This window comes from Blennius ocellaris (assembly GCF_963422515.1).
Source record: "Blennius ocellaris genome assembly, chromosome: 5".
NCBI classification, from domain to species: domain Eukaryota; kingdom Metazoa; phylum Chordata; class Actinopteri; order Blenniiformes; family Blenniidae; genus Blennius; species Blennius ocellaris.
The window spans coordinates 24,974,243-25,000,460 of NC_137654.1; the positions used below are offsets into that span (position 1 = coordinate 24,974,243).

The 26,218-nt window shown below is 40.2% G+C and overlaps 1 protein-coding gene across 1 annotated transcript in view; it reads left to right on the forward strand.

The window, feature by feature from the left end:
* Positions 1-5,587: 5,587 nt before the first annotated feature.
* Positions 5,588-26,218, forward strand: part of LOC308130942 (metabotropic glutamate receptor 4-like) — a gene marked incomplete at both ends in the record, with an annotated part of 151,679 nt that continues 131,048 nt past the window's right edge. The window contains one exon of the mRNA XM_080497474.1: positions 5,588-6,121. Coding sequence (XP_080353600.1) covers positions 5,588-6,121 — 534 coding nt within the window. The remainder of the gene's footprint in view (positions 6,122-26,218) is intronic.

Below are 26,218 nucleotides of genomic sequence, written 5' to 3' on the forward strand. Positions count from 1 at the left end.
TCTGGATTGAGACAGAAAACCTGTGAATTTAAGCACAACCTTTCCCTGACCTCAAGTGAGGTACCAAAACCAAAAAGCACAGATGCAAGTCTGGACGCAACCCTCGGGCACTGCTGTCAGAGTCCTGTGCTCTGCCATCTACTCTGAGCAATCCTGTGCTACATAAATGTAGCATTTTATTCACTCCCCAACAGCTCTTAAAATTACATTTGCCACTAATGACAATGTGACAGGAGTCACTTTTTGCCCCCTCATGTACTGGTGAACTTATTGTGCAGAAAACCCACATAGAACATGATGGAGAGGGGAATAAGCAACAGATTTCAAGCTCTTAGCAAATCAGCATGCAGACATGCAGGGAGCGTAATGCTCTCTGCTCCGAGGACTTTATCTTCATTTTCTGCTGTGATCACATCGGCCTTTTGGGTCTAAGTATCTCCTCTGCTGAAGCATAGCGGCCAAAACAGCAGTTCCCCGTTGGATTAGGACATCACTGTCAAGCAACTCCGCTTTGACGGACCTATTAACAGGACGCTCGTCATTGTGAGGCTTTGCAGCAGTGACAGAATATAAATCTGAGTGGATTCTTGATGTGTTTCCTTAGTGCTTTACATTATGTTCAGAGGGGACTGAATATAGCAAAGCATTAAGTCATCTGGCCTTATGGTAGAAGCACTACATTGACAGTACTCTTCTTTTTGACTACACAACAACGGGCACATAGTGGTGCAGCACCAAAGCCCTGGCCAAATAAAAGGACATCAGGAGACTCCTTTGGTCATCAGCCCCCTAAGATGGATAAACCTTTACACACCTATTTTAAGTATAATGACCACCTCTGAATGAAGATTGAGAGTCCTGCTTTGGTCGATTTTCTTCTCTTGATTGCTTCTGATTCAAAGACTTTGGGCCAATAAAAGGACCTTTCTGTGTGAAGTTTGCATGTTCTCCCCAGGCATGCGTGGACTTCCTTTCAAAATTCCAAAACGTGCATGTGAGGTTGATTTGTGACCCTAAATTGCACTTAGGTGTGAATGTGAGTGTGGGATTGGTTCCCTGTGACTCTGAACAGGATAACGTGGTACAGAAAATGGATGGATGAGACATGAACAGAGCATTTTAAGGGATTTACTGTTCCTTAGTAAATGCCAAATACATCCCGATTCAATGCCTCAAACGATAACTGATAACTGCATTTTAACTTTGAAAAGGCTGTTTCTTCAGAGTGGGAGGATATGTGTCTGTGTTGATGCTATGTTCGCCTGGAAAGGCGTTTTTTTTCTTTTCTTCCCCCCCAACAGTTTGAAGTCAATCTCAAGCTAAGATGAAACAGAGTTGGTGTAAAAAACGGAGACAAATATAAACCTTTTTATAGTAAGTTGTTTGCTAATTTCTGGCCGTGTTTCCACAGAAACAGTCTGGCTTTGTGGGAGTTTGCTTGTCATTCAGGCTTGCTGGCGAGTCGCCAAAAGCCGATTTGAAATTTTGCATTGCTGTCGGCAATCTTTGATCATTCGGAAGTGAAAAGATTTGTACTTTTGTGAGCTATTTCAGAGACCGTTCTTCTGTGTTTCTCTATCTTAACATTTCATCTTTTTGCTGCTCTGCGATACTTTTAATCCTCATGAGTAACACACACACACACACACACACACACACACACACACACACACACACACACACACACACACACACACACACACACACACACACGTAGACACTAAACTTTTCAACCCTCGTAACAAATTTAAGCAAATTGCACTCAATTAAGATGTCAGAACAGACTGTGCAGTAGAGCTGAAAAAAGTGTCTTTATTCAAAAAACATGCAGCCAAATACTTCAAGAATAATTAGAGTGAAAGATTTCAAAGACTCTCTAAAAATAAAATGATCATAATAAATGCCCCTTTTCTACCACTGTCACTTGATGGATGGATGCTTGATTTGATTTATCAGTGGATTTTTAAAATAGCATCCGCCATGCTATTTTCTCTCTATGAATTGAGTCGACTAACCACTATCCCATTGTGTGGCCTGAGTAAAGCAAAAGATAAATATGAATATTTATCTTTCCCTTGTCATATTAATATTTCATCTTGAAATGTATGTGTTTCCAAATATTTAATCAGGTTTTCATCAACAGGTTACATTTTTTTTGGGTGATTTTAATCACAGCTCATCAATTTGTCTTTTTAAATGTATTTTTAATCCGCCAATGTTTTGAGGTGGCTATGGATCAGTTGGTAGAATGGGTCGTCTCTTAAAGGGAATATTGCAGGTTTCATCCATCATCTGTCCATGCGTCACTGGCAATGCTCCCTCCATTGGTGTGCGAATGTGTGTATGATTTGTTGAATGTGACATTGTAAAGCCCTTTGGGGTTTTTTTTTTTGTCTGATAACGGGATAACTCCAAAAATCTAATTTGGAAGACGAATCGATAATATGCAACATACAAAGTGATTTAATTTTGGGCAAGATCAGGATCATATTTTGGATTACATTTGAATATAATACAGAAATTTCACATTATTTGTGGATTTCATTTGGGGATTAAATTGAAGGCCAAAGTATTGAGGCGGAGGAGATTACGTTTCTAAGTCAATATCGCATCACATCAAGTACAGAGGTCCATGTATATGTGTGCATATGTGTCATGGAGAGGAGACAGCTGGAATTGAGAAATTGAGCTGTTCGATGGAGGTATGTGCTCACTTCTTGTAAAAAAACAAACATATATAAATATATAATTAATTGAAATAATAATAGATATGATTGCAATACAACTTTTACAGAATGAATTTTCCTGACTATTGAAAAACAGCTTTTTTTGCCCTCCACTTTCGAGACACATCAGGTTGCTATGCTGATAACTGTGATGTGTTGTGGTGAAACCTTCACTCTGTCAGTTGTCAGTGAGGCTGTGCAGATGGAGACCATGGTCGAGTGCCGAGAAGCTCCTCCTCAACGCAGCGAGAGGAGACAGTCACTCTGTGGATCTGGCAATTTCCCCTAACTCATAGTCTCTGTAGAGAGCTGATGTTTATCTGCTCTGCCCATCTGGGCCTTGCGACTAAACATCTGGTGAAGCTGCCACTGTGTATCCAGTGTTTCACGGAGCGATGACAGCGAAAGGTCTCTCCTGTCCACCCTCCTCCTGAAAGATATTGAGAAACAGCGCGGACTTCATCTCTCAGGCGTCAAAGCTTATTCTAAAACCCAAACTCAATTACGAGAGTGGTGTCCAACTCCCGAGACATTCATCTGGTTGTTTTGTTCAGCGGTGCACCGTAATTATTATGATTGTGGCTTTATCATTGTGTAATCATAAGTTTGGGAATGGGAGGACTGTATGAAATAACCTACTTGCTCGCAGCTTTTGTCACTAATAATCAGGCTCATATCTGATTTACTTGGAAAAGTGTTATGTAACGTGGTTATCAATACCAGCAAATACAGGTGGAATTGTTGAATCTAAAAGCAACTTCATGGCAGCCTTCTGCAGACTGTTGTGAAGAAATGCGCAGAGTGCACCAGACAATCGTCGAGGTACACACATTTCCCTCTACAAGGTGTCTACGTAAATCATGTTGACGGAGTGTTGATATTGATGCGAGTAAAAGGAAAGCTGAGCTCTATCATTACCCAGACGCTTCTTGAAAATGTCAGTTCACTTTTCCACCTGCTTGTTTATTTTTCAACTTTTTTTAGACTCCCCCCGAGAACAAGATGTTTTGCAGTGACGGGCTGGCTTTTATCCATTATGGATACTGTGTTTTAGGAGGATGATCTGTGTTGTAGAGAATGACATGAATATCTTTCATTGGTTCCCAAGATGGGGAGGATGAGAAAAGCAACATCAGATGGGCCGCTGCGCAGATTTATAGCACTGCTTCGTTATTATTTGATTTGATGTCCGAAGCCAATGAAGGCAAAGGCGCGCATGTGGCCAGCAGATGGCAAAGCTCTCTATAATTTATGATTTGTGGCCAATCTCTTGACAGCTTCACTTTTGCTGATGGCTCTACAAACATGACTTCAAAATTAGAGTAAAATGGCGCGATTACCATCATTCCACTGCACCTCTATTCCTATTGAGACAAGCTCCAAACTGAAGGGCTTGACGGCTGCTGAATTATAGCACATCTCTGAGATTCTGAAAGAATTTCGCCCTTTGTGTCCTCTGTGAGAGACAACATCACAGCAGGGGTTTGTATGTTAGCATACAAAGACAGCATGAAGTAAAGCCTGACAGGGGAGTGTGTGTGTGCGAGCGCTCGTGTGTGTGTGTAGGTTTGTGATGGTCAATTGAGAAAGAGACAGACAGACAGACAGCTGCAGGTCTCTCCCACTGTGTCCAGATCCATCGCTCTATTAGTCTGGCATTGTGGAGGCAGCCAGCCCACTGTTGAGAGAACACGCACGCACACACACACACACGCACGCACGCACGCACGCACGCACGCACGCACGCACAGCACAACTACAGACACAAGCTTTAGCCAGTATGCATGACTGGGTGTGCAAACACCGGATATCCCCATAAATGAAAAGTATTGTCTCTTCGATCACCAGAACCCTTTGCTTTTAATTTAGTGTTGTATTTCATAACCTTTCGGCAAAACACTCCGGAGACGATGTACATGAAAAGAGCAGTGTGCCGTTATGAGGCTTATGGAACAGTGCCAAGCAGCAGTAAATCAGTTATGCTCAAGGCACATAGAAATAATTCATTGCAGAGCTCTGAAAGCAGTTCAGGCATGGGTGCAACACAGAGCAGATTTCCTGTGCAGAAAGCTTAGTCCAGGTATTATTTTTACTTCGATTTAAGGTTCCTGAAACTAGACGAGAGCTTTGGCTGCACAGTGCATGCGTGCTTTGTCGTCTGAATATGACGGCCATTATGAGAGCGCATGACATGGAATCTCGTCTCAAAGGAGACAACGCTTTGTTGATGACTAAGAGTAATACAAGGCAAAGCCTGGCAAGAAAGCATCTCTCACTGAAAGCGAATGAATGAGAATTTTTTTTTCTCGCATTTCTTTTTATTTTCAGGAGTTGCTTCTTCTGCCGTGTCTTCAGTGACTCACATCTCTCCTCTCTCCCTTTGCAGGGGCCCACTGTGGATCCCACTGGCTCATCTTGTGACTCTCTGCCTCCTTGACAGACCAAGGGGAAAGCTAAATGCACCCAAGTGATTCTGGAGAACCGGAGAAGAGAGGCAAGCTTTCTCGCTTTGTTCTCGCCTTATGAGCACGCTCTCCGTGGACTCCCCCTTCAGCACACTCTGTACTGTTTAGTTACAACCAGCGCTCTCAGGTGTCGAAAAGAAGAAGAAGAGTGAAACACAAAGAGGAAAGAAGAAAGGGTAACAGATAAAGAGAGCGGAGCTGCATAATTAGTATTACTGCGGGTGTGTCAGAGCTGGAAACCATGAGAAGAGCCTTCTGAAGGCAAACTGCACTCAGAAAAAAATACTGTGGTTATCCTCCAGGACATTTGTATGTTTGTGTGGGTATATGTGTGCACACCTCTTCTGTTTTCAAAGGACTTGAATTTGTGTTTGGATGCGGATTTAGCCTTTCAGTATGACTCTTCGAGGAGGCTTTGAGAGAGCATGGATTGGCTACCACAGAGGCATCCACTGCTGGGTGCCGCTGCTGGCTTGTTACTTCTTCCTTTGCTTGGCGGCCAAACCCAAAATGCCCGGCCACACGCACCTAAACTCAATACGCATCGACGGGGACATATCTCTAGGTGGGCTGTTCCCGGTGCACGCCAGAGGGAACGACGGGAAGGCCTGTGGAGAGTTGAAGAAGGAGAAGGGGATCCACAGGCTGGAGGCCATGTTATTTGCTCTGGATCGTATTAACAATGACAATGAGTTGCTACCTAATATCACCCTGGGGGCACGTATCCTGGACACCTGCTCCCGGGACACCCATGCTCTGGAACAGTCGCTGACATTTGTTCAGGCATTGATTGAGAAAGACTCAACTGATGTCAAGTGTCTCAGCGGAGGGCCGCCCATCATCACTAAGCCTGAGCGAGTGGTGGGAGTGATTGGTGCTTCTGCCAGCTCCGTGTCAATCATGGTCGCCAACATCTTGCGTCTCTTCAAGGTCAGTTTGTTTTCTACAAGCACACACTTCCTACTTTACTTTTTCTGCAGTGTGGCTATCTACTATTATATTTCCTGAAACACATGCTCAGCAACATCACAGACTCTCAAATGGAAACAGTATGAACACACTCATATCTCTGTTTTACCAGCAAATTACATTCCATCACATTACATCAGATAAACACACTGCTCATTTCACACTGTTGCGGTTCAGCAATTCTATTAAGAGCGAATGGTAGTTTTTGTTTGACAAATATAGAATATGTCACATTATTCTTATTTCTATAGCCATTTCTAAGTAAACTATTAAGGTCATGAACAGTGTTGTAATTAACGACAACATTACCTTTGACAGTAACAAATCAGTCATTTTATTATATAATTAGTAATATAGCGATAGACTGCTGTGGTGCAAATGGGCTTGAAAATTCATTCATGAAAACAGAGCTGCCTGCTCTTCCTGTCCTGCTCTGTGAACAACTTTGTAGCTTTAGCATCGTTCAAAGCAGTTCTGTTACTATATCACTCAACTCATGTTTCCCGGATGACGTGCACCCTATTATCCTGAATGAACTCCTGGCATTGGAGAAGTCCGGCTGCAAGTAATATACATATGTGACTGTATGTAGATTACCTGTGATGCAATAGTTGCTTAAGATAGACATGGACGTACTTTTAGCCTAAGATCTGTCTGCATGTTGATGTTTTGTCTCTGTTGTTTTGATGCTGATGAATCCTGCTGTGGGTTTTTTTTTTTTTTTTTAACCCGTTCTCTCCAGATTACTCCAGACCTCAAATGAAATAATGCAACATGGATTTGATTTGTAGGACTGTGCAATGCCAATTCATTTTCATGGAGACTGTGGTAAATGTATTTTTCTATATGGTGCTAATATCAAACTGGTGAAGTTACTGACATAAAAAACTACAATCACATTATCACTAAATCGAGTTCATTGTATCGTTGCCCTTCGTATGACCTTTTCATTTTCTTCACCAGCCTAAATTACATTCATCTGGGACATTTTTTTCTGCTGATTGTTATACCATCAGTTTACTCACTAATGACTTTAATTCACAGGAAATCCTCAGTCTTGCCTTCATATAATGAATTCAAGGACATCCTGCATGGCACCATAAGTGCATTGAACTACCTCTGACTATAGTCTATGAAATGATCTTGAGGACTGTGAGGGAGCAATGCCTGCAAACACAATGAGAACCAAACATATCATGGACAATGTCCTAAGTAATGAGATTAACAACAAAAGCTGACTAAGTTATAAAAACAATAAATAGGTTTTGTGTTGTAACCTTTTGCACTGTAAATGTGGAAGAGAACCATTCGTCAAGCCTTCGTTAAGATCAAATGAACCTTGCAATGGATCTCTTTAACCCTCTGATGACTGTGTGTGTGTATAATATATGTGTATAATTGACTCAGATTTTCTCATCCATTAGGCTTTTAGCAACTAGTGAAAAGCAGTGAATGCAGCCTGAGTCTCCATTGGTGGGGCAAAGCCGAGCATTACTATATATGTAACCTTTGTTCCCTTCACACTGACTTCATCTTTTAAAAAGAGCCTGAGAGATAATGAAACCTGGTCTCCCTGCTGGAGGCATTGTATCAATAATGTCTCACCTATCTGCTTCCATTTTAGAAGCAACTGACTTGCTCAGTGGAGAGGAAGAGTGTGAATAGTACAACGTGCCAAATAAAGAAGCCTGACTGATATGTCACAACTCAACCAGAATAAATGCTGCACTCCCAAAACCCTTACTGCTCTTTAGAAAGAGGTGGACGAACTACTTATTTTAGTCACTTTCTTCGAGTGCTCAGACCTGTCACACAACCTTTGAAATGGTGGGGGTGCACCATCTAATTAGCCTGACCAGTGAGCGAAAAGGGGGCTGTTGACATGTCTCTCACGTGGCACGTTCTCCATTCCACAACACTGCAGAAGAAAAAAGCATGCTGACAAACACAGGCTGGTTTGGTCGGCAATTCCAACACCCCGTGACACATGTCAAGGTGCAAGACACTTGGTATTTTATACATATAGACATGGTCTGAGATGGTGGGAGGCAGTTCTGCAGCAGTTCACAGTCAGCCTTTCTACTGAAGTCCATGACACCTTTGTGTTTATTCTCAGAATGGAGCACAGATACTAAACACAAGGGAAAAAAGTCAGTTTTCTGTTGTGTGTGTGTGTTTTTTTAAGCACTCCTGAGGTGCACATGTCAGTGACTGCATTAGTGTGTATATAAAACACAACCAGCCAACTCTGGACTTCAAAGCTTTTCATTTAATGTCTTCTTGCTAATCACTGGCAAAATAAAATGTCTGTTTGAGATGTTACATTTTAACACGGAGAACAGACAAATCTACCTTTACAGATTTGATTATAAAATGTGTTGTTACTTTCACAAATGTATTCAAATTTAGGAAGATGAAGAAGAAAGGTTGTGCTTGATAAAATATACACAATAGGGTTAGGGTTGGATAGTTACAAGAAAAATACAAGTAGTGTCTACAGCAGAGGTGATCAATGTGTCAACCACGATCCACTGTTAGCGTTATTAAACGTTATTAAACGTGTTTCAAGAAGTTGCAGGAAAATAATTTCAAAATGCATCATTCTGTTTTGTTATTGTTAAACTCCTTGTGCAGTGGAGCTCGAGATTTCAGATTCAAACTGTAAAGAAACATGGTAGACGTGTGTTCAAGACGGTGCCATTCATCCAGTTGTTTCGATAGTAACTGTTGACCTCCGGCAGCATCAGTGGTTGTTGGCTTCAGAAGACGTTCAAAAACCAATAAAGTATGATCAATTGTTTGTGGAGTCCCGTTTGAGTGATAGCTTGATAGTTTATTGAACATTTTAAATGCAGCTTGAGAGCCCCCAAAAAATGTGGGCAGTGAACTTATGCAGATAGGTGAGCTGTGCTTTTATAAACAGTCAGTGCTAATATGATCTGTATATTCCATTTGTGTGAGTGGAATTGTTATGATTGTGCAGAAACAATGCACAGTTTGCTTCACATCTTTACAGTTTGCCACAAAGGTGAAACTTGTTGAAAATATACATATATGTGGACAATAAATCTTCATCGGTTGTATGCATGCTAAATTAAATGACAAATAATAGATATGTGGTGATGCTGAACACATCATGATGTTGTGTAGTTATTTCTAACATGAGCCGTTTACTTCCTGTGATTGTATTCAGGCTTTAACAAGGTGTTCATCTGTTAGGATTCTGTCTATGGGGAGAGCATCACACATTCTTATTCAGCTGAGACCTTCTGTTCTAAAGTGTAATTTGGCTTTTCGCCAAGCGACAAATATTTTGGGTGTTGGCATTACTGTATCTCTATTTAGCTCCACCACCACTGCAAGGGTAACTATCAAGAACCTACACACAGTTCCGAGTGCAATGACAAGCCATCAAACGTCATAAAAACTAAAACTACTCCTTATGTGAGAGCATCGTCCTTTACCACCACAGATTTTCCACCACACATGGCTGTGGCGGTGGCTGCCAGGAGTCCATGTGGAGGGCACACAACTCACCAGAGGAGGGCCTGTCCACTCACAGGCTTGTGAGACATCTTCACACAGCTAATTGGCAACACTCTGTTTGGGAAGGATTTTGCCCATGAGTTATTGTGTGTTCCAAAAACAGCATGCCAAATCCTGCAGTGGGAACAAATTATTTTTCCCTTTTTTTTCCCCCCTGCTCAAAAGGGCATGGAGTAGCACGGGCCAAAACACAGTGTTCTTGGACAAAAGAAAGAGCTCTGTGAGAGTGGAGTGCAACTCAGACTCTGATGGGCTTCTGATGGACAGAAATGGCGGACAAATTATTCACCTTGGAGGTTCAGAGTCAGAGCAGATGCCTTACAGGTATTTGTTCAGTGAGCTTGAACCGCCTTGTCAGAGCCTTGAGAACAACCTGGCAAATCCCACTAAAGACCAGGGGAGAATGTTATAGGACACCTCCACTTAACCCTGAGCAATTCCAAAGATGGCTGCTGCCGAAAACCTCCCTCCTCCGAATCCATTGGAAACAAGAGAAATCTGACACATAGACTTTGATTTCGGAAATGGACGAACAAGTTCACAAGAGAAGTTTCAGGAAACAGGGCATTGAAGTTGTCGTAACAGTTGTGTGTGGATTTCATCATCTGCTGTAGAAAGTTATCTTGGACTGGTTACAAATGCATCAAAGGCTTAGAAGCCTACAATTTTCAGTCCACCCTTGACAAGCTACATGTGGCGAGAGGTACTGGGAGCAGCTATTAGTTGAGAATGTGATACATATCACAGCACTGTTGCAGAATAACCATGAGCTGCTCCTATCTAACTCTGCAGCAGGAGTGGGATCAGATGGAGAGAAAAGGCTTTTAGGTAATGGAGTATGTGCAAATGCATCCACCTCCGGTGGTGGATTGTCATCGGTTAACGGGCAAAAAGCACAGCGAGCTCCATCTCCACATATAAAGGTCACATCATGTCAGATCTACAAAGTATCTGCAAGTCTTATCTCAGATACGGGTGAAACATTTCCGCCACATTTCATGGTTGTTTGAAACAATAGCATGTTGTGAGGACAGGTTTTATGGAAAAAGCACCAGTGGTAATGAAGACTTTTGGAGGTGTTGTGGCAGCTTCGCAGGAAAGAAAACAGACTACATGAAGGCAACAGACAGTCGAATAATCTCTGATTAGATAAAGAAACATAGAGATCTGCTCATAAACCTTCTCAACCGTGCATAAAACAAACAGGCATCTCATAGTATATCTGAAGGAAGGAAAGGATCTCTGACTTTATTGCCTTCAACTGATTTTTCGCTCATTCAGGGGTTTTGAAAGTATGGGAGGAAGAGCCTCCCTCACAAGGCTTGAACCACATTGCATGTAATTACTTATGGTTGAATGCTCGATTTCCTTATCGTTTTACACATCACCATCCACATCACATACAGTGGTTAACAGATATTCTCTTCTTGTGCAAGTTACAGGCTTCAATTATAAATCTGGCAGGTCTTTATAACAGTGTCATGTATTGTTTTTTCCCTAAGGATAATTTAAATTTGGTACTAACAAATTCAGCAATAAAAATGCTGACTCCAAATAAAACATGCTCGCTCGAACTACCAGTCAGGAGTTTTTATCATTATTTTTTCTAAACATTTTTAAATGACAAATATAATAGCAACCTTTGGCCGTTGTTCTTGTTGCTGTACCTCTTGAGGCTCTCTGGCACACACCAACTGTCCTAATGGTACATCAAATGTCAGTCACAATAACAGTGAAATACCACAGATTTGCATATTTGTTTCTAGTGTATTGAAAGAACATTGAAAAGACCCAAGAAGCCTTTAAAGCTTTTAATCAACTTATCTTTGGTTTTGCACTCGACAGCCAGAACAATTTTTCATGAATCACACTGATAGGGAAACAAGGAGCCATGGCAATGTAATTTGGATGAAGCCCAGAAGTGGCCCCAGGTGAAAAGCACAACTCTGGCTTTAATATTTTGAATAATATTAACATTGCATTAGGTCACAAAAAGATATTGCATATGCATGAGGTCGGTGCTGTACTCGTATTTCGGTGAATCGCAGAGTACCAGATACACACTCTTCCTTGTTGTGCCCTTGTTTGTTTTAATTTTTCCTTCAGGATTTAATCTGTTTTGCGAATGAATTTAATGATGTAAACAAAATGTTCCCACTGTGCTCAATTTTCTCCCATCACGTCTACCATCCACCATGCACCGTTTTGCCACAAATACATTTTTTTTATTTTTTTTTATTGTTTTTATTGCGGGCAACTTTGGTTAAATACAGTGCTCACGAGAGGCAGAACTGTGATGCAGTGGTTACCACTCTGACCTCACACTTAAAAGACCCTGGTTTGATCCCAGGCTTTGAGCCATCCTGTTTGGAGTTTGCATGTTTGTGGATTTTCTCTTGATACCTTGGCTTTTTTCCACAGTCCAAATAAATAGGAGAGTAGTCGGTGAATCTAAACTACCTGTAGTGTGGGACTTTTTAATCAGCTGGATACGACTTCAGCCCATTGCAACCCCAAATTGGATACAGACAGGAAAAGAAGAAAGGCTTTTGTGGCTGTCAATCTGTCTCTTGATGGTATATAATGACAGGCAAAAACATAAGGAAGTGGAAGATTGAAATCCCTGCAAGGCATTGAATTATAGTTGCAAAAAAAAAAAAAAAAGAACCTGCAAAATGTTTAAAGCTTCTAGTGCTTTTAAAGTGCAAACTAGATGGATGCTACCCAGCGTTGGTCATTACGTTGGCCAAGTTTTCATTTTCTCTCAGTGGAAGTGGATATGCATAGAGTTCTTAGTGACTCGGGTACAATATTATACTCAATTTCTGGCAGCTGTCCAAAGTGAAGTGTTGAAAATGCAGGTAATCACTAGCTGAGGTGGAAAAAGATGAGTTAAGTTGGAGAAAAGAGAGTTTGTGTAAAAAGAGAGAAAGAGAATGCATTGATTTGTATATTATGACATTTGCCTGAATACTATTTCAGTGTGATTTTCTATTGAATACCTGTCACTATATCTACTATTTAAATTTCACAGTGTGGCATATCATTGTATTCGCTGCCATATGGATACCGGCTAATAAGTTAAGCTAAGTGTAGTTTCACACAGTGTGGCTCGGCGGGTTCTGGCTCTTTTCTCCATCATTAAAGTCGCATAAAACCATAAGTAGGCCTCCCAAGAGAAGTGAGGAGGGTTTTACTGCTCACCACTTATAATGACTTTCAAAGTTGTGAGCACCTTTTTTCAGACTCCAAATTGTTTCTTTTCCTCCCCTGAGCTGCCTGCCTGAATTTAAACTGATACCAATTGCTTTTTTTGGTTCAATGATATGAGTTAGCCAAAAAAATGGCAATGCATTTTACATCCTATGGTACATTGATTAGTTTGAGAGAAAAGGTAATTGTTATACTTTTTGTTAGTGCATATTTGCCAAATATATTAAGAGAACATTTGGGAATATTTTTTTGGTAAAATGCAGAAGGGAACAAATTATTTCTTAATTTTTACTCACTAGTTGAAGACAAAATATAGGTTTTCATAACATTAAATACGATCACACTCAAAATTGTGTCATTATTGTAAAAACAAACAAACTGATTCATTGTCATATTATTTGGGATAAAATCATCCATACCTACATAACAATCACATAAGTACGACACATACAAAGTCATTCATGTTTGTTTTGAAAATGTAAACCTGGCAACAAAGCTTTCTGGAAACAACGTACACTCTTGCAGCAGGAACAAGGTTCTGCACAGTTTGCACTTCACCCTCACATTGTCATCCTTTTCTATAAAAAGATCAATGTAATGTCCACGTCATCTTTTGAAGAACAATCAGCCATTTCCATCTCATCTAATCTTGCTGGAGGAAAATGAGCGGAGGTCAACATATTTTTTTTTTGCAAGCATGCAGTTAGAACTTGTGCAAGAAAAGCTTTGATCCGTTGATTACACTGATAATTAAAAACCATTAGTAATACTAGGAACATAAAAAACTACTTTAATATCAAGACCACTGACAGGTGAACTAAAAACACGGATTATCTCTTGTTTACTATTACAAATTAGGCAAACTGTGTGTGTTAGAAGCAGGAAAATGGTTCAGTGAATTTTCTTGCAGGACAGCTGAATCAGAGCATCTGCAAAACAAGTTCTATGAAGTGAAGGTGTGCTGGTCTACCGCGGTCAGCATCTAATAAGAGTATTTAAAGGATGTAAAAGTGGTGATCGTGCTCGAGGGACACTGCCACATTAAATGTGGCCAGATTAAATGAGGTCAGATACTGTTGCTCAAGTTGCTGCAAACCTTAAAACTGGTTCTGATGGAAAGCTACCGCACTACGCTGAACATTGCTGTTTGGTGTCGATGGACAAACAAAAGGGCGACATACACAATATGAGGTGAATGGTCCGAAAGGAGCAGGTCAGTGTTCATATTCAACTATAAAATATGCAGGTATGAGTGTTTCCATAATAACATTAAATTTAAATATCTGGCAGTTGTTCTACATTGCTGGGTGTTTTTGGCTCTACTCCGAAACTGATGTTACAAATGTTATATTGCTAGAAAAAAGAATCCCGGGGGGCACTGTAGCAGCTTGGAATCTAAATATCAGAAATGGCTACACAGTGATCTGGTTCAAGGTACAAGTCAGAGGTGCGGTAGGTATGAGTCTCTATGCAGAGCTTGCATGTCTTCCCTGTGTCTGTTTTTTCTCCAGGTACTTTGGTTTCCTCTAACAATGTGCATGTGAGCTCTGTGATGATCGAGCAAACTGTCCAGACTATAACCTCACCTCTCCCAAGCATCGGCTGGGTTCAGCTCCAGCGCCCCGCAAGCCACAGTTGGATGAAACGGTATTTAAAATGGAGGGATCATAAATGGTCTAGGAGTTAGGATTATGGGCAATGTATCAAATGCTGTCGGTTTTGACAGAGTATCAGTAAACGTGTTGTTACACTGCTACATGAGCTGGTCAGTGATTCATCGACGGAAATGCAATATTTCATTGTGTAAAGGTTATTGCATTGAAGACCCAAGATCCAGAAAGCACACATATGAAAACCAGCAATCTCACAATAATGTAGCACCAGCATATCTTTTTTTCTTTCTTTCTTTTTGGAACCCAATTTGTTTGCATCCTTGCACTTGGGATTGTTTTTCCAGCGCCTTACTTTGCAGGCTTTTCCTCATCCTCCTCATAGTCTTAGAGTGGCTGAGGGCAAAGTGTTTGCTCAGCACTTCAGAGCAGCAAGGATTCCGTCCCCATGGTGTGTCATGAATATTTTACTATATTGTTATGTAATTTACGCCCTGGGATCGAGGTTGAAAGCTCTGCTCTATGCTTCCCCCTCGTCGCAGGGTCCAGCTTTTGGTCTGTTTTCGTCAGATGAGTCTTTAGATTGCTTTATAAGCAGGAGCAAAGTGCAGCAGCACTTGAGGTAATTAGTAGTTGGTTGCTTATGATGCTCAAGACAGACTGAGTGTAGTCACAGCCCCTTGGCTTTTGACTGTATGTCTTATACATCACGGAAATCTGCTACTCTGGCTGGTTTGAGGGATCCTGGTGCAGCCATCAGAAACTGAAGGAGCATGCACAGTGTTGTAGGTATGGTAGCTGACTTGCTGAGACAATCATAAGCTTTCACACAAAGGGGGGTGGTAACCTGGGAGACTTGCACAGAGAAGCTCTGTATATTAAAGTACAAGCAGTCACAGTCAGTCTGCAGGACTAAGTCTTTCCTCTGTGGAGAAGTGAGGTTGGGACTGCAGGGGAGAACAGGAGGAGGAGAGCAGAGGTTGTAGCTGAGTATGCTCAGAACAGAAAGAGGAGGGTTAACCAGTCGCCTGTTGTGCTCCATGTGAAGCGGAGGACTTGCTCCTACCTTGCTCCTCTCTCATTAGAGGCTGAGGCAGAGGCCCTCAGGCACAGTGTCTTACTCCCCCTCAGCATTCCGCTGTGTTCAGACAGGACTCTTATTGGATCATCCGATCAGCCTACAGACAACACTGGCAGAAAGCTTTAAAGGCTCTCCAAAATGTGCAGACATATGCATTTTACGTTCACTTGTTAATGGTCCATCTACTCATCCAACCACAAAGGTAAATATTTCTGTCCAAGTCAGCTCTTATTCTTAAAATGCAGACGCACTAAAATAAAGATAAAAAAATTTATATTCTACATTTGTGTTAATCAATTGTCATTTGTGTGTGTTTGCAGAACATTAACTATTGTTCTAAACATCAAGTTATCACACCCATAGTAAATTATATCTCAATCATCAATCTCGCACTCTTGATAAAGTCAGATTGAGCTCTTTCTGATTCTGATTCCCGAGTTCAGATTGTCCTGTTGACATGAACACCCAAGAAAGTGATCGAAATAATGTGCAGGTTTTAGAACATAATCAAAAAAGCTAGTTGATCAGTCCTACATATACAGGGAGAACATGCACATTCTCCCACTCAAGTGTTAACAGGACTGAAGACTTAGACATCGTCCTGTTATAAGGACGTCCATCCATCCATTCATCCATCTGGAGATACAGGGCATTGTATGGATTTGGCACATGGCTGGCAGGAGACCTGAAGTCTAAAATGTACTCTCCGTTAAGCTCAGCATTGTACTTCAACATTTCCCGAGGGAAATATTGTCCTCTTTGGCTGTTAAATGCTCCACTGAGCTCACCATCCAGTTGCTACGTCGGCTATTTTTGGTGGGCACAAAACAACAAATAATAGCTGTTTTATTAGATTTTCCTGCAAATTTCAGTGACAATTCTTCAAGGTGTCGTCTATACCAGAAAAATTCCTCAGCCTGGCCTCTCCTTGGTGTTAACTTAAGAACTCCCTCAAAGGTCTGATGGTTTTATGCAGCAAAGGTTCAGCTACCTTGTGGTCAGATCGCTCCTGGCTCTGAAAAATAATAGCAGTATGGCTGCACAGTTGGAGCTTTAGCACACATGGACAGCCTTGAAGTGTTTCTTTTTCACCTTCATGGAGCCTCAGCAACCTGGAACCGGGTGGTAATTGAGAAATTTGTATCGGGGGGGAAACGATTTCGACTTAACTCACTCCCATTCTGTTGCAAGTGTGATTTGGCCTATACCACACCACATTAGCTCATTTACGCCGCCCTCCATTTCCTGAAACAAACCCACCCAACTCACGGTGAATTGCACGGGTTGAATTCCCCGCACGCAAACAGTGCAAACTAAACATGGAAGCGAAACAAATAAAAGCCCGAAAAACAAGCAGAAAGCAATTGTTTTCTGTGCATTCACAGACCAGTGGGCTTTTCACGGTCTTATTTGTGCCCCTTAACTTGACTTTTACAACCGAGCAGACCGAATCCATGAAGTTGTCTGCCCTGACCCCGAGATTGCAGGCGTCCCCTCATCTACCATGCTCCAGCAACAGAGGAGAAGCTTCTTTAGTTCAGGATTAGTTCTGACCCAACTCACTTTGCCCACCCAAGCCCGATCGGTCAATTCCCAGTGTGGTCATGACTGTAAGAAAGCCCAGAACCTTGCCTTTTATTCTTGGTGGGGTTTTTTTTCCTTCTTTATCCTCTTTCTCCTGCTGTTTGCAAATCCTTCTGCAGGCAATCCGAACCACTGCTGGTAATCGCCAAGCACAGCGACAAAAAGCCACTGTGTGGCCGCCTCATCCTGTGCATTCTTGAGCTTGATGTGTTGGGTTTCACTCAAGTTAATTACTCTCATTTAATTAGTGCACGCTAGCAGGTCTTACTGAATAAATGCTGGCAGGAGGGGGAAAAAAATATTTTCTTCTTTCAATGTATGATTTCTCTCTGCTGAACACTGCAGAGAAATTCGGGGGGAAAAGCAAAGAAGCAAAATGGAGAGATCAAGAGAAATACCAGTAGGGATTGCTTATGTTTTCTGTGTTGGAGCCGTCATGACACCACAGTGCTCACAACTTACCATTTTCCAACATTTAAGATTCCCCTGCTCGGACTTTCCTCGAAAAGTTTACAAACCCACACAGAAAGATCCCACAAACTGAACAGTCCGCTGGATTTTTTTTTTCCCCCCCCTGAACAGAGCGTGGGATAAAAGGCTTGGCGCTGTCTCACCTGCATAATCTCACCATCAACCCACCCATCCATCACTGTCCTGCTGTGTCAAGCTGCCCTGCTTAAAATTTACTCTGGATTTAACAAAGGGTTGAAGCCACAAAGAGAAAACAGAGATCTTTGAGGAGCTCAAACTGCTTTAAATTAAAAGCAATCAATGGCGCCATGACAGCTTCCTTATTGATTGCAGGACAGAATTTTTTTCCCCTCCAATTTCTTTACTTGAGCTGTAAAAGTGACAACATCAGCATCTGAAAAATGAGTTATTTATTAATTTCAGCACAGAAGCTTCTCTGCACTCCCCCCCCCCCCCCCCACTAATAAATATAAAGCACACGAGGAAGAAAAGGTCAATATAATAAAATTTTCATAAGGCCACTGTACAGTTGCCTGAGATCTCAGAGGAATTGTTCCTGTCAGCCTAATGCAGGGCGGTATCCTCAGTCTACCCTGCAATCGGAATAGAAAGAGAAAGTTTTGGCCGCCTTCGGGCTAAGCAGCTTGGACATCATCCAGCCTTCGAGCACATGAGACAACATGGAGCCTCCCATGAGTCACTGCTGTGTCACACAAAGGGACTTGCTTTGTGGTCTGAGGCGGTTGGGATTTACCATGATAACAGAACAATCACGCTCAGATTTTGAAAGAAATAGGACTGAGGCAAGTTGCGATTTTGTTTTTGTGTCAAGTGCTCAGCATTGTGAAGTGACAGTCATTATGAATGTTAAAGTTTTCATGACCCAGATAGAAAAGGAAATACACATTTCCAAAAATTGTAATCCTATCATTTGTTCTTCCTCTGGGGTATTTAGATGATGGTCCATACAGTGGATTTTTCTTCACCGACACAACAAAACGCAGAGCCCGAGCAGGCGGGCGGCTCATTGAGACGAAGCAGTGCAGATTTGAGAGAAAACATTTGGTTTGTGGCTTCTGGCACGAGGTCAATCTGCTGCCATTATGTAATGTTGTCAAAACTAATTAACACAGAAGGAGAGTGCGCGGCGATAATACTTAAAATGTAAATAAACCGTTTTAATGGATCGCTCTCTTACCATTAGATGTGTTTAAGTGGGTATAGTAAAAAAAAAAAAAATCAAAACAAAAAAAACAGTTTTGTGAAACTCTGGCACAGCAGTCTGCGCTGATCAATAAATTAAAAAGCGATCTGACAGTACCTGTCCACAGCTGCATTAAAGTGCAAGAGGAGCTTCTCTCCCTCAGTACATTACATTCCTGCAGCCAGCTGAAAGCAGCGGGATGCATACTTTGATAAATCTGCAGCCTCAGATTCAGACTCAAAGGGCAGCGCTGATGCACAGTCAACCACCGTGTTTGCATTTATAAAGTCACCTCGCAGGCTGCTACATTTTACTGTTCTCTCATTCGGTGCTCGATACATGACTGTATATGTTATATAATACTGTATAATGTACTGTATAATATCAAACCCTTTTTGCATCCATGTTACTAGCTTTATTCTAACTGCTGCTTTTGCAATATGCATTTTATTTAAAATCTTGAACCGTTAATCAGGTTAAAGATCTTTTACCCATTATTTGCATCATGTTGTGTTTTCTTCTGAATTAACAATGACAAAATAAAGGAAATGCAACAATATAAGACAAAATAAAATGATCAATTATTAAGCCAATTCCTTTTTTTGGTTTCTGTAGTCAATTATGTATCGTGAAAAAAAAAAGATTTTCAGTTTACCTTATTCTATCCTATAAAAATACGTGAAGAAAAGCAGTAATATAAACAAAACAATACAAAAACTATTTGAACATACTGACAAATAGTGTAAGTTGTTTTTTTTAAAGAAAAACACATATTGCAAAATTTGATTGAAGAATATAATATTTTTAATAGTAATTGCCTGATATTTTATAATATGAGAATAGATCACTGCTCAGATACAGAACCAATTACAAATCCTGCACATTAAATGACATTCAATGACTTTAATTGACTTAAAATCTGGGACTTCACTTCTGTCAGAATCACTAATCATCTTTTTTAAAGGTTTAGAGTCATAGAGTTGGTGATTATTACCGATTATTACATGCTATATTTAGATATGCCAACAGGCAAACTTCAAATATATTACACCTTCCTTTCATGCTATTTCAAAACCTTTCTAAATTCTGAAGCTCATGTCATCTAATGAGCTTCCTTCAGATGGCTCCACCGAGCTCCCCCAGTTTTTTGTTTAATCAAAACTATAAAAGTTGAGTAACGTTTAATTTTTGATAACAAAAACCAGTCAGGCTACCAACATAGCATCCCAATACAGCAGCCAGCCGTGCATGCTCTACAAATATTTGCACACATTCACATTACCAACTGGCACAGGAGGATCAATTCTCATTTACAGGCTAATTATCGTCTCAAGAGCTTCCTCACTCAGTAAAAAACACAGTGAATTTTCACAGACGAGCAGAGTGTTTGTCACCACAACATCACCATGTTTCTTTAACCAGCAATCGTTAACCTATCAAGATCTGAAGACTTTCCGTTACAAAAAATATACCTCCATATTGACCCGCCACCGCTGAGCCGTAGTGACAACGTGGCTCATTTCCTGACATGTTTGCCTCGACAGTGTGCACGTCTGTAAGTTGTTGTTTGGACTTGTAAGATGCAAAGCTGACACATCGCGGCGTCAATTCAACGAGGAAGTGAAACATACATCTCATTTTGAAGCTCATTGCGTCGATATGTGCAACCACCATTTAACTGGTTGCTCATATAACAACGTGAAATCATCTCTGCAATGAACATGTTATGATCTCATGCTGTTGGTTATAAATCCGATGTCAAAGGTCGTGATGGTGTGGTACCCCTTTTCCTGTATTATTTCATAATCGCATCTCACTCAACCAAAACTTCTCACTGGACCAATGCTTCTTCACAACCAGAAAACAAAAACCAATACATATATAAGTAAATTAGAGATATAAAATGTCACACATCCAAAGGGCATATCTGTAATTACAAATGTTAAAAAAAATGAACAAAGGAAGTTATATGTCAATCATATATAATAATAATAATAATACATATGATATATGCCTTTATGACAATTATACTCCTCAATAAGTATTACCACTTCTCTTTTCTCTTCTTCTTTGCAAATGCCTCCCAAAAAACCCCACAACATGTCACAGTGTTAAGCACTGATGATAACAATAATAACACCAGCGGAAATTAAATTAAAACCTCATTTCTCATGAGACGTCTCAGCCACAGATTCTGTGTGAAATCCTTTTTCTGGGAATCAGCACTTCTTATATCACATTGACGCGATGTTTTCTGTCCTCAGGTGCTTTGTATTAGTCACTGCTGGTCTGTCTCAGATAATATCATTTGTTCCAGTTAAACATGCGGTGGGCTGTGTGATGTAACGTATCTCGCAGGTCATCTTTTATAATCTTATTTACAGATGATTGTTTGTAACTCACGGTGACCCCTCCATGTTTCGAACAACACCAGGTGTGAATGCAGACGAACGTGCCTAAAATAATAATAGTGCAGTTGAATATTGAATTGTTGTAATAAGCAACAGTGATTGTCCAAAACACATCATTTCGACCAAATATTCTTTCGAACCAGCCAGTAATCAAAGATTTGTCTCAAAATATATACACATTTTCGTGATTTGTGAAACGTAAAACCCAAAATGAGTTTCTACACCAACTTTGTTGTTTGTACTATAATTTGAAAAAGAAATTAACCTATGTGCAGCACTGTGCTAATGCAGAATACTTTTTTTTTTTTTAAAGATTACCACAGTATTTTTTTGGTGTAAAATCAACTTATACGCAGACCTTATTGCTGAGGAATCTTAAACTTACACACAGTAATCCTACTTTTTTTGTTGATCTAAAGGCCTTTTGGCAACTCTTACCCTTACCATGCTATTATTATTCTAATCATAATAATAAAAGCTCCATAAGCTTTGCTAAGTAGCAATTTAACCTGAAACACTATAATCATAAGTAGAATTCCAACCAGGCAATTGCACACCTCTGCCAACCTGCCACTTTGCATTAATATAATATATACAGTAAAATACATGCGGTAAAGACTGATAAGGGCAATTAAAATAATTTCAAGCTCTTCCGTTTACAAAAAGGTGGATAAATATGGAGTCAATTGGATCTATATATCTTTACCTTCTTTATAACTTGACACAATTCAGTTTGTGTAACAAGTTTTAAATACTGGATTCGGTTCCTGTTGGAACATCGTCCTGCACAAATTTACTGTGTCCCAGCAGGAACATGCATGAATCTACAATGTATCATCATCATGCTCAGCACAAATCCTCATAAGGAGTCATTCATTACCATCAGATGTGATGGAGCAGGGAGAGACGTATGAAACATGGAGGAAAGTAGCCCACAAGGACCAGGATCGACTAAAACACTTGAGAGGGTTCAGACAGGCAGCATATCACTGAATATGGTTTACATATTTCAAAGATTTTGACACGATAAACAAATGCTCTTTTGCATGAATCTAATATTGATGGCAAACAGCATGATGCAATACAGCGTCTTTCGTCTTTTGGGAACTGACATTGCAATGGATGTGAAAACTCCATCTCTGGTGTTTATACAGTATATGATGATACGAACATGATGGTTTTTCTGAGTTTTTTTTTTTTTTTTTAATGGCATATTCTATTACATCTACTCGGAGGTTTTGTGGCTCTGTCACACAATCTCTGGTGCGAATGGAAAAAAAAGGTGTGTGTTATTTGTTATTTTGAGGTATGCAGTGAGAGAGGCACAATCTTCGTTCTTTTAATTTCATGTTACTGTTGCCTTGAATAAGAATTAAAAAAAAAAAAGGATGAATCTAAATTGGTATTTGTGTTCAAAATTGCATTATAGTCCGTTTTGAATGCAAGGTTTTGGAGGTTATTGTGAAAGATGCTGCAGTTTTCCATCTCCTGCTACTTTTAGCACCTTCATATACCACAATATCATCTCAGGGTGAGGATCTCAACCCTGCTGGGCTTTTCAATAAAACTCGCAAGGCATAAATCCAGAGATGAGCCCGTGTTGTGAGCCAGTGGGAAGCTCCACAACCTCAGTGATTGGTAGCAAATGAAATGTCATAAGAGCGGCACTGTAATCCCATTAACGGTGTCACATTCCTTATTTTGTCATACGTGACTTTCTAAATGTAGATGAGGATTTAATACGCTTAATATGACAACCTGCTGTCTTTGGTTTGACCTCAAATTTACGTTCGTATTCGTTTCAATGACACTGCAAAGTCAACAGTACATGAGGGCAAACTTAAACGATCCCATTGACCTGTGCTGGAGCATGACCATTACTTAGAACCACAGCAGTATCGACACGGGGGCGACTACAGTGGGTGGATGGACTTGGTCCAAAGTCATTCAGAGATGTTGTGTCATTAGATGATAGTGCAGTTTGTGTGAGAGGAATCAATATGTGTGAATGACCATTACAAATTAAACTCATTATTAATTCTGTCATTTATGGGCTCAGAATACAAATGCTGCTGATGGAAGTTGTGGAGTTTCCACTTTATCTCACGATCTGTTCAGTGCTTTGGGAGAAAATAGAGCACAATTTGTACTTCGTCCTCATGCTTGAATGCGCAACATGAAGAGATGTTTATCCTTGCAGCGCAGATTTGAAGTTAGTGCTACTTTTGCTTTAATTTTCTCTTCAACTATTTCTGAGTAAGAGATAAGATAGACAGGAGGCGGGACTGGAGGGGGCACAACTGAGGATGTTCAGTTCTTTACTGGGAATGAGTAGAATAGATTAATCATGAATAAGTTAGAATTGAAATGTCAAAGTAATTTAAATAAAAATCACCATAACTGATAAATAATGATTCCCCTTTGGATTTAATGCAAAGTGGTACACGATGACAAATCTCCATTTGATTAAATATAATTTTACAAAACCAAAATATGTGAAACTTGAACTTTGTTCTTTCTAGCACCTTATTTTAGTGCAAAATACAGTGAAATATCACGAAAACCAAATTTGTCTTCTTTAGATTTTGAATTAAATGCAAGCAATGACTTGCCACCTCTGTTTTCATTGAGATTCCCGTTAAACAATTACACTGTAAGGGAAGACAAACATCACTGTTCTTGTGGTCCAGTATTGACAGTGTGGTCTCCTTGTCTTGTGGTCTATAATCAGTCCAAAGTTTTAATTAAATTGTGCCTACTGTAATTTCAGTCCAGGTGTAACTTGTTTCTATTACAAATATTTACTTGGTTATTCTACTTTGTCATATTCTAATTGATTTTTACTCACCTATCTTCACTTCTTCAATATTTTCCTTCAATGTAATTATCTCGACTAATTGTTCTATGAGCAATGCAAAGCGAGATATCTGAAGACTTAATTCAGTGTGTTTTTAACAAATTCACCTTCACAGTATTTGAAGCTTGAGCTACATTTCTAGCAGTACTGTGTGAGACTTTTACTACTGTATCACTGATCTCTCAGGACCCCAGTGAATTAATTACAGTTGCTGTTGTAGAAAAATTAAGGTTTCTTTACTCTTCGCTCAGAATGGAATCGCAGACAAAGCTGATTGTGTTTGACACATTTGGTACCCCCCTGCATTCGAGCGACTGCTCATCTTGAACGAATCAGAGGGAAACAGATGAGCTTGCTGGTTTGGTTCTGTTTGTAGGAAAGATGATAACTGAGGAGGAAAACGGTTGCTGGGGATGGACCGGTGAGGACGTTCATGGACAGAGTGAGAGAAGACATGCAGGCAAGTTGGTATGAGGACACAGGAGATGATGCAGAATCAGACTAAAGAAAGATGATCTGCTGTTTCAACTAATGGGAAAAGGCCAAAACAAGAAGAGGAATAAGACAACACTGTGTACTTTACATGTTAAACAAGGTCATTGGCGTCCATTTGACTGAAAAGGAAAGTAACCACTAATTTAGTGGAGCAGAAGCAGACTGTAATAGCTCCTTAAGTATCACCAAAAATATTCCTCTCAACAGGCAATTAAGCAGCCAAGGGGGAAAAGGTTAAGATAATTATATTCAATTAAAGAAAGTAGGTAATTATGCCCAATGTGAGTGTCAAACTTAGTTTTACACAAACAGAAATTACTTCCGACGGTGCTCGGTGTATTACAGATAAACTCTATGGAAACTTTAGGCTTAATCGTCTTACCGCTGGATTACCCGCAGAGGATAAAGGTCATGGCTTGATATGGAGGATATTATATGAGTTACATGGTTTAGCTGAAACTTCATGATATGATTCATGAGATTGGCTACACTGATAGTCATTTGAGGAATGGAGACTGGGTTTGAAAGCAACGGCAGTCCGATCGTCACAAAAGCAGATTCATCCAAGCACTCACTCGTCTCTACACAGTGTCGGTAGTAAAAAAAAATCAAATAAAGATTAGTTGCGTAGACAGTGACACCCTTGTGTAAAAACCATTACCATCGACTCAGTGAATACATTACCTACCTGTGGACTGTTCTCACAGTTAATCAACTAGCCAGGGTTAATGGAGACATCAGATCCCGACATGAACGCCTTCTGGGATTGCGCAGCTGCAGCAGAGTGCTTTTTTTGTTTTTACCCCTCAGTGTGGTTGAATATTTCAAAAGGATAAAAGGCAACCTTGGTCTGCCAAAACTGTGTTAATGTTGTGTCTTTAGAAAGGCAGTTCCTGAAGGAGCCCTCAAGCTACTTTTTTTTTTCAAATAGTAAGCAGCAAAGTGTGCTACTTTAGTTTGAATTTATTAATTTATTCAAAAGAAATAAGCTGTGCATATTGATTGACAATGTGTTCCGTGCTATGAATTATCAAATATAGTAGGTACAAGATTTCTTCATAAGATGGAACAAAAGTTTTGTATGGACTTATGCTGGAAGTACGTTTCAGTTCGGCAAACAACAAAGTTAAATCCATTGATGCATCCATCATTTATATCACAGCTTTAATACTTAATGGAAAAGACACAAGCAATTCCAGTATTGAAGAATGTTAAATGATAAAGAATGTTCTGATTCAGGGTTTTGCTTTGGTACCCACATTGGTGCCAGGTCAGCAGGACACAACTTGGCAATGGCCCAAAAGTAAAATAGAAATGTATTTCTTTTTGTTTTTGTTTAAAATATAGGTTACTGCAACCTGAAACAATACATTATCGGTTTTCAGAGACAACACCCCTCTGTGCCTTCTACATTCTTTTTTCCGTCGATCCAGATGAAAGATAACAATCGTGACAGAATTGTGGCGCTATCTTTGGTCTTGACTCGAAATGGGCAGTCCAACATTGCACTGTGAGACCTGTTCAAGGAAAGCTGTTGTCATGGTCTAACAAAGAAAGACAACCTGCGATAAAATCCTGAAAGTCTC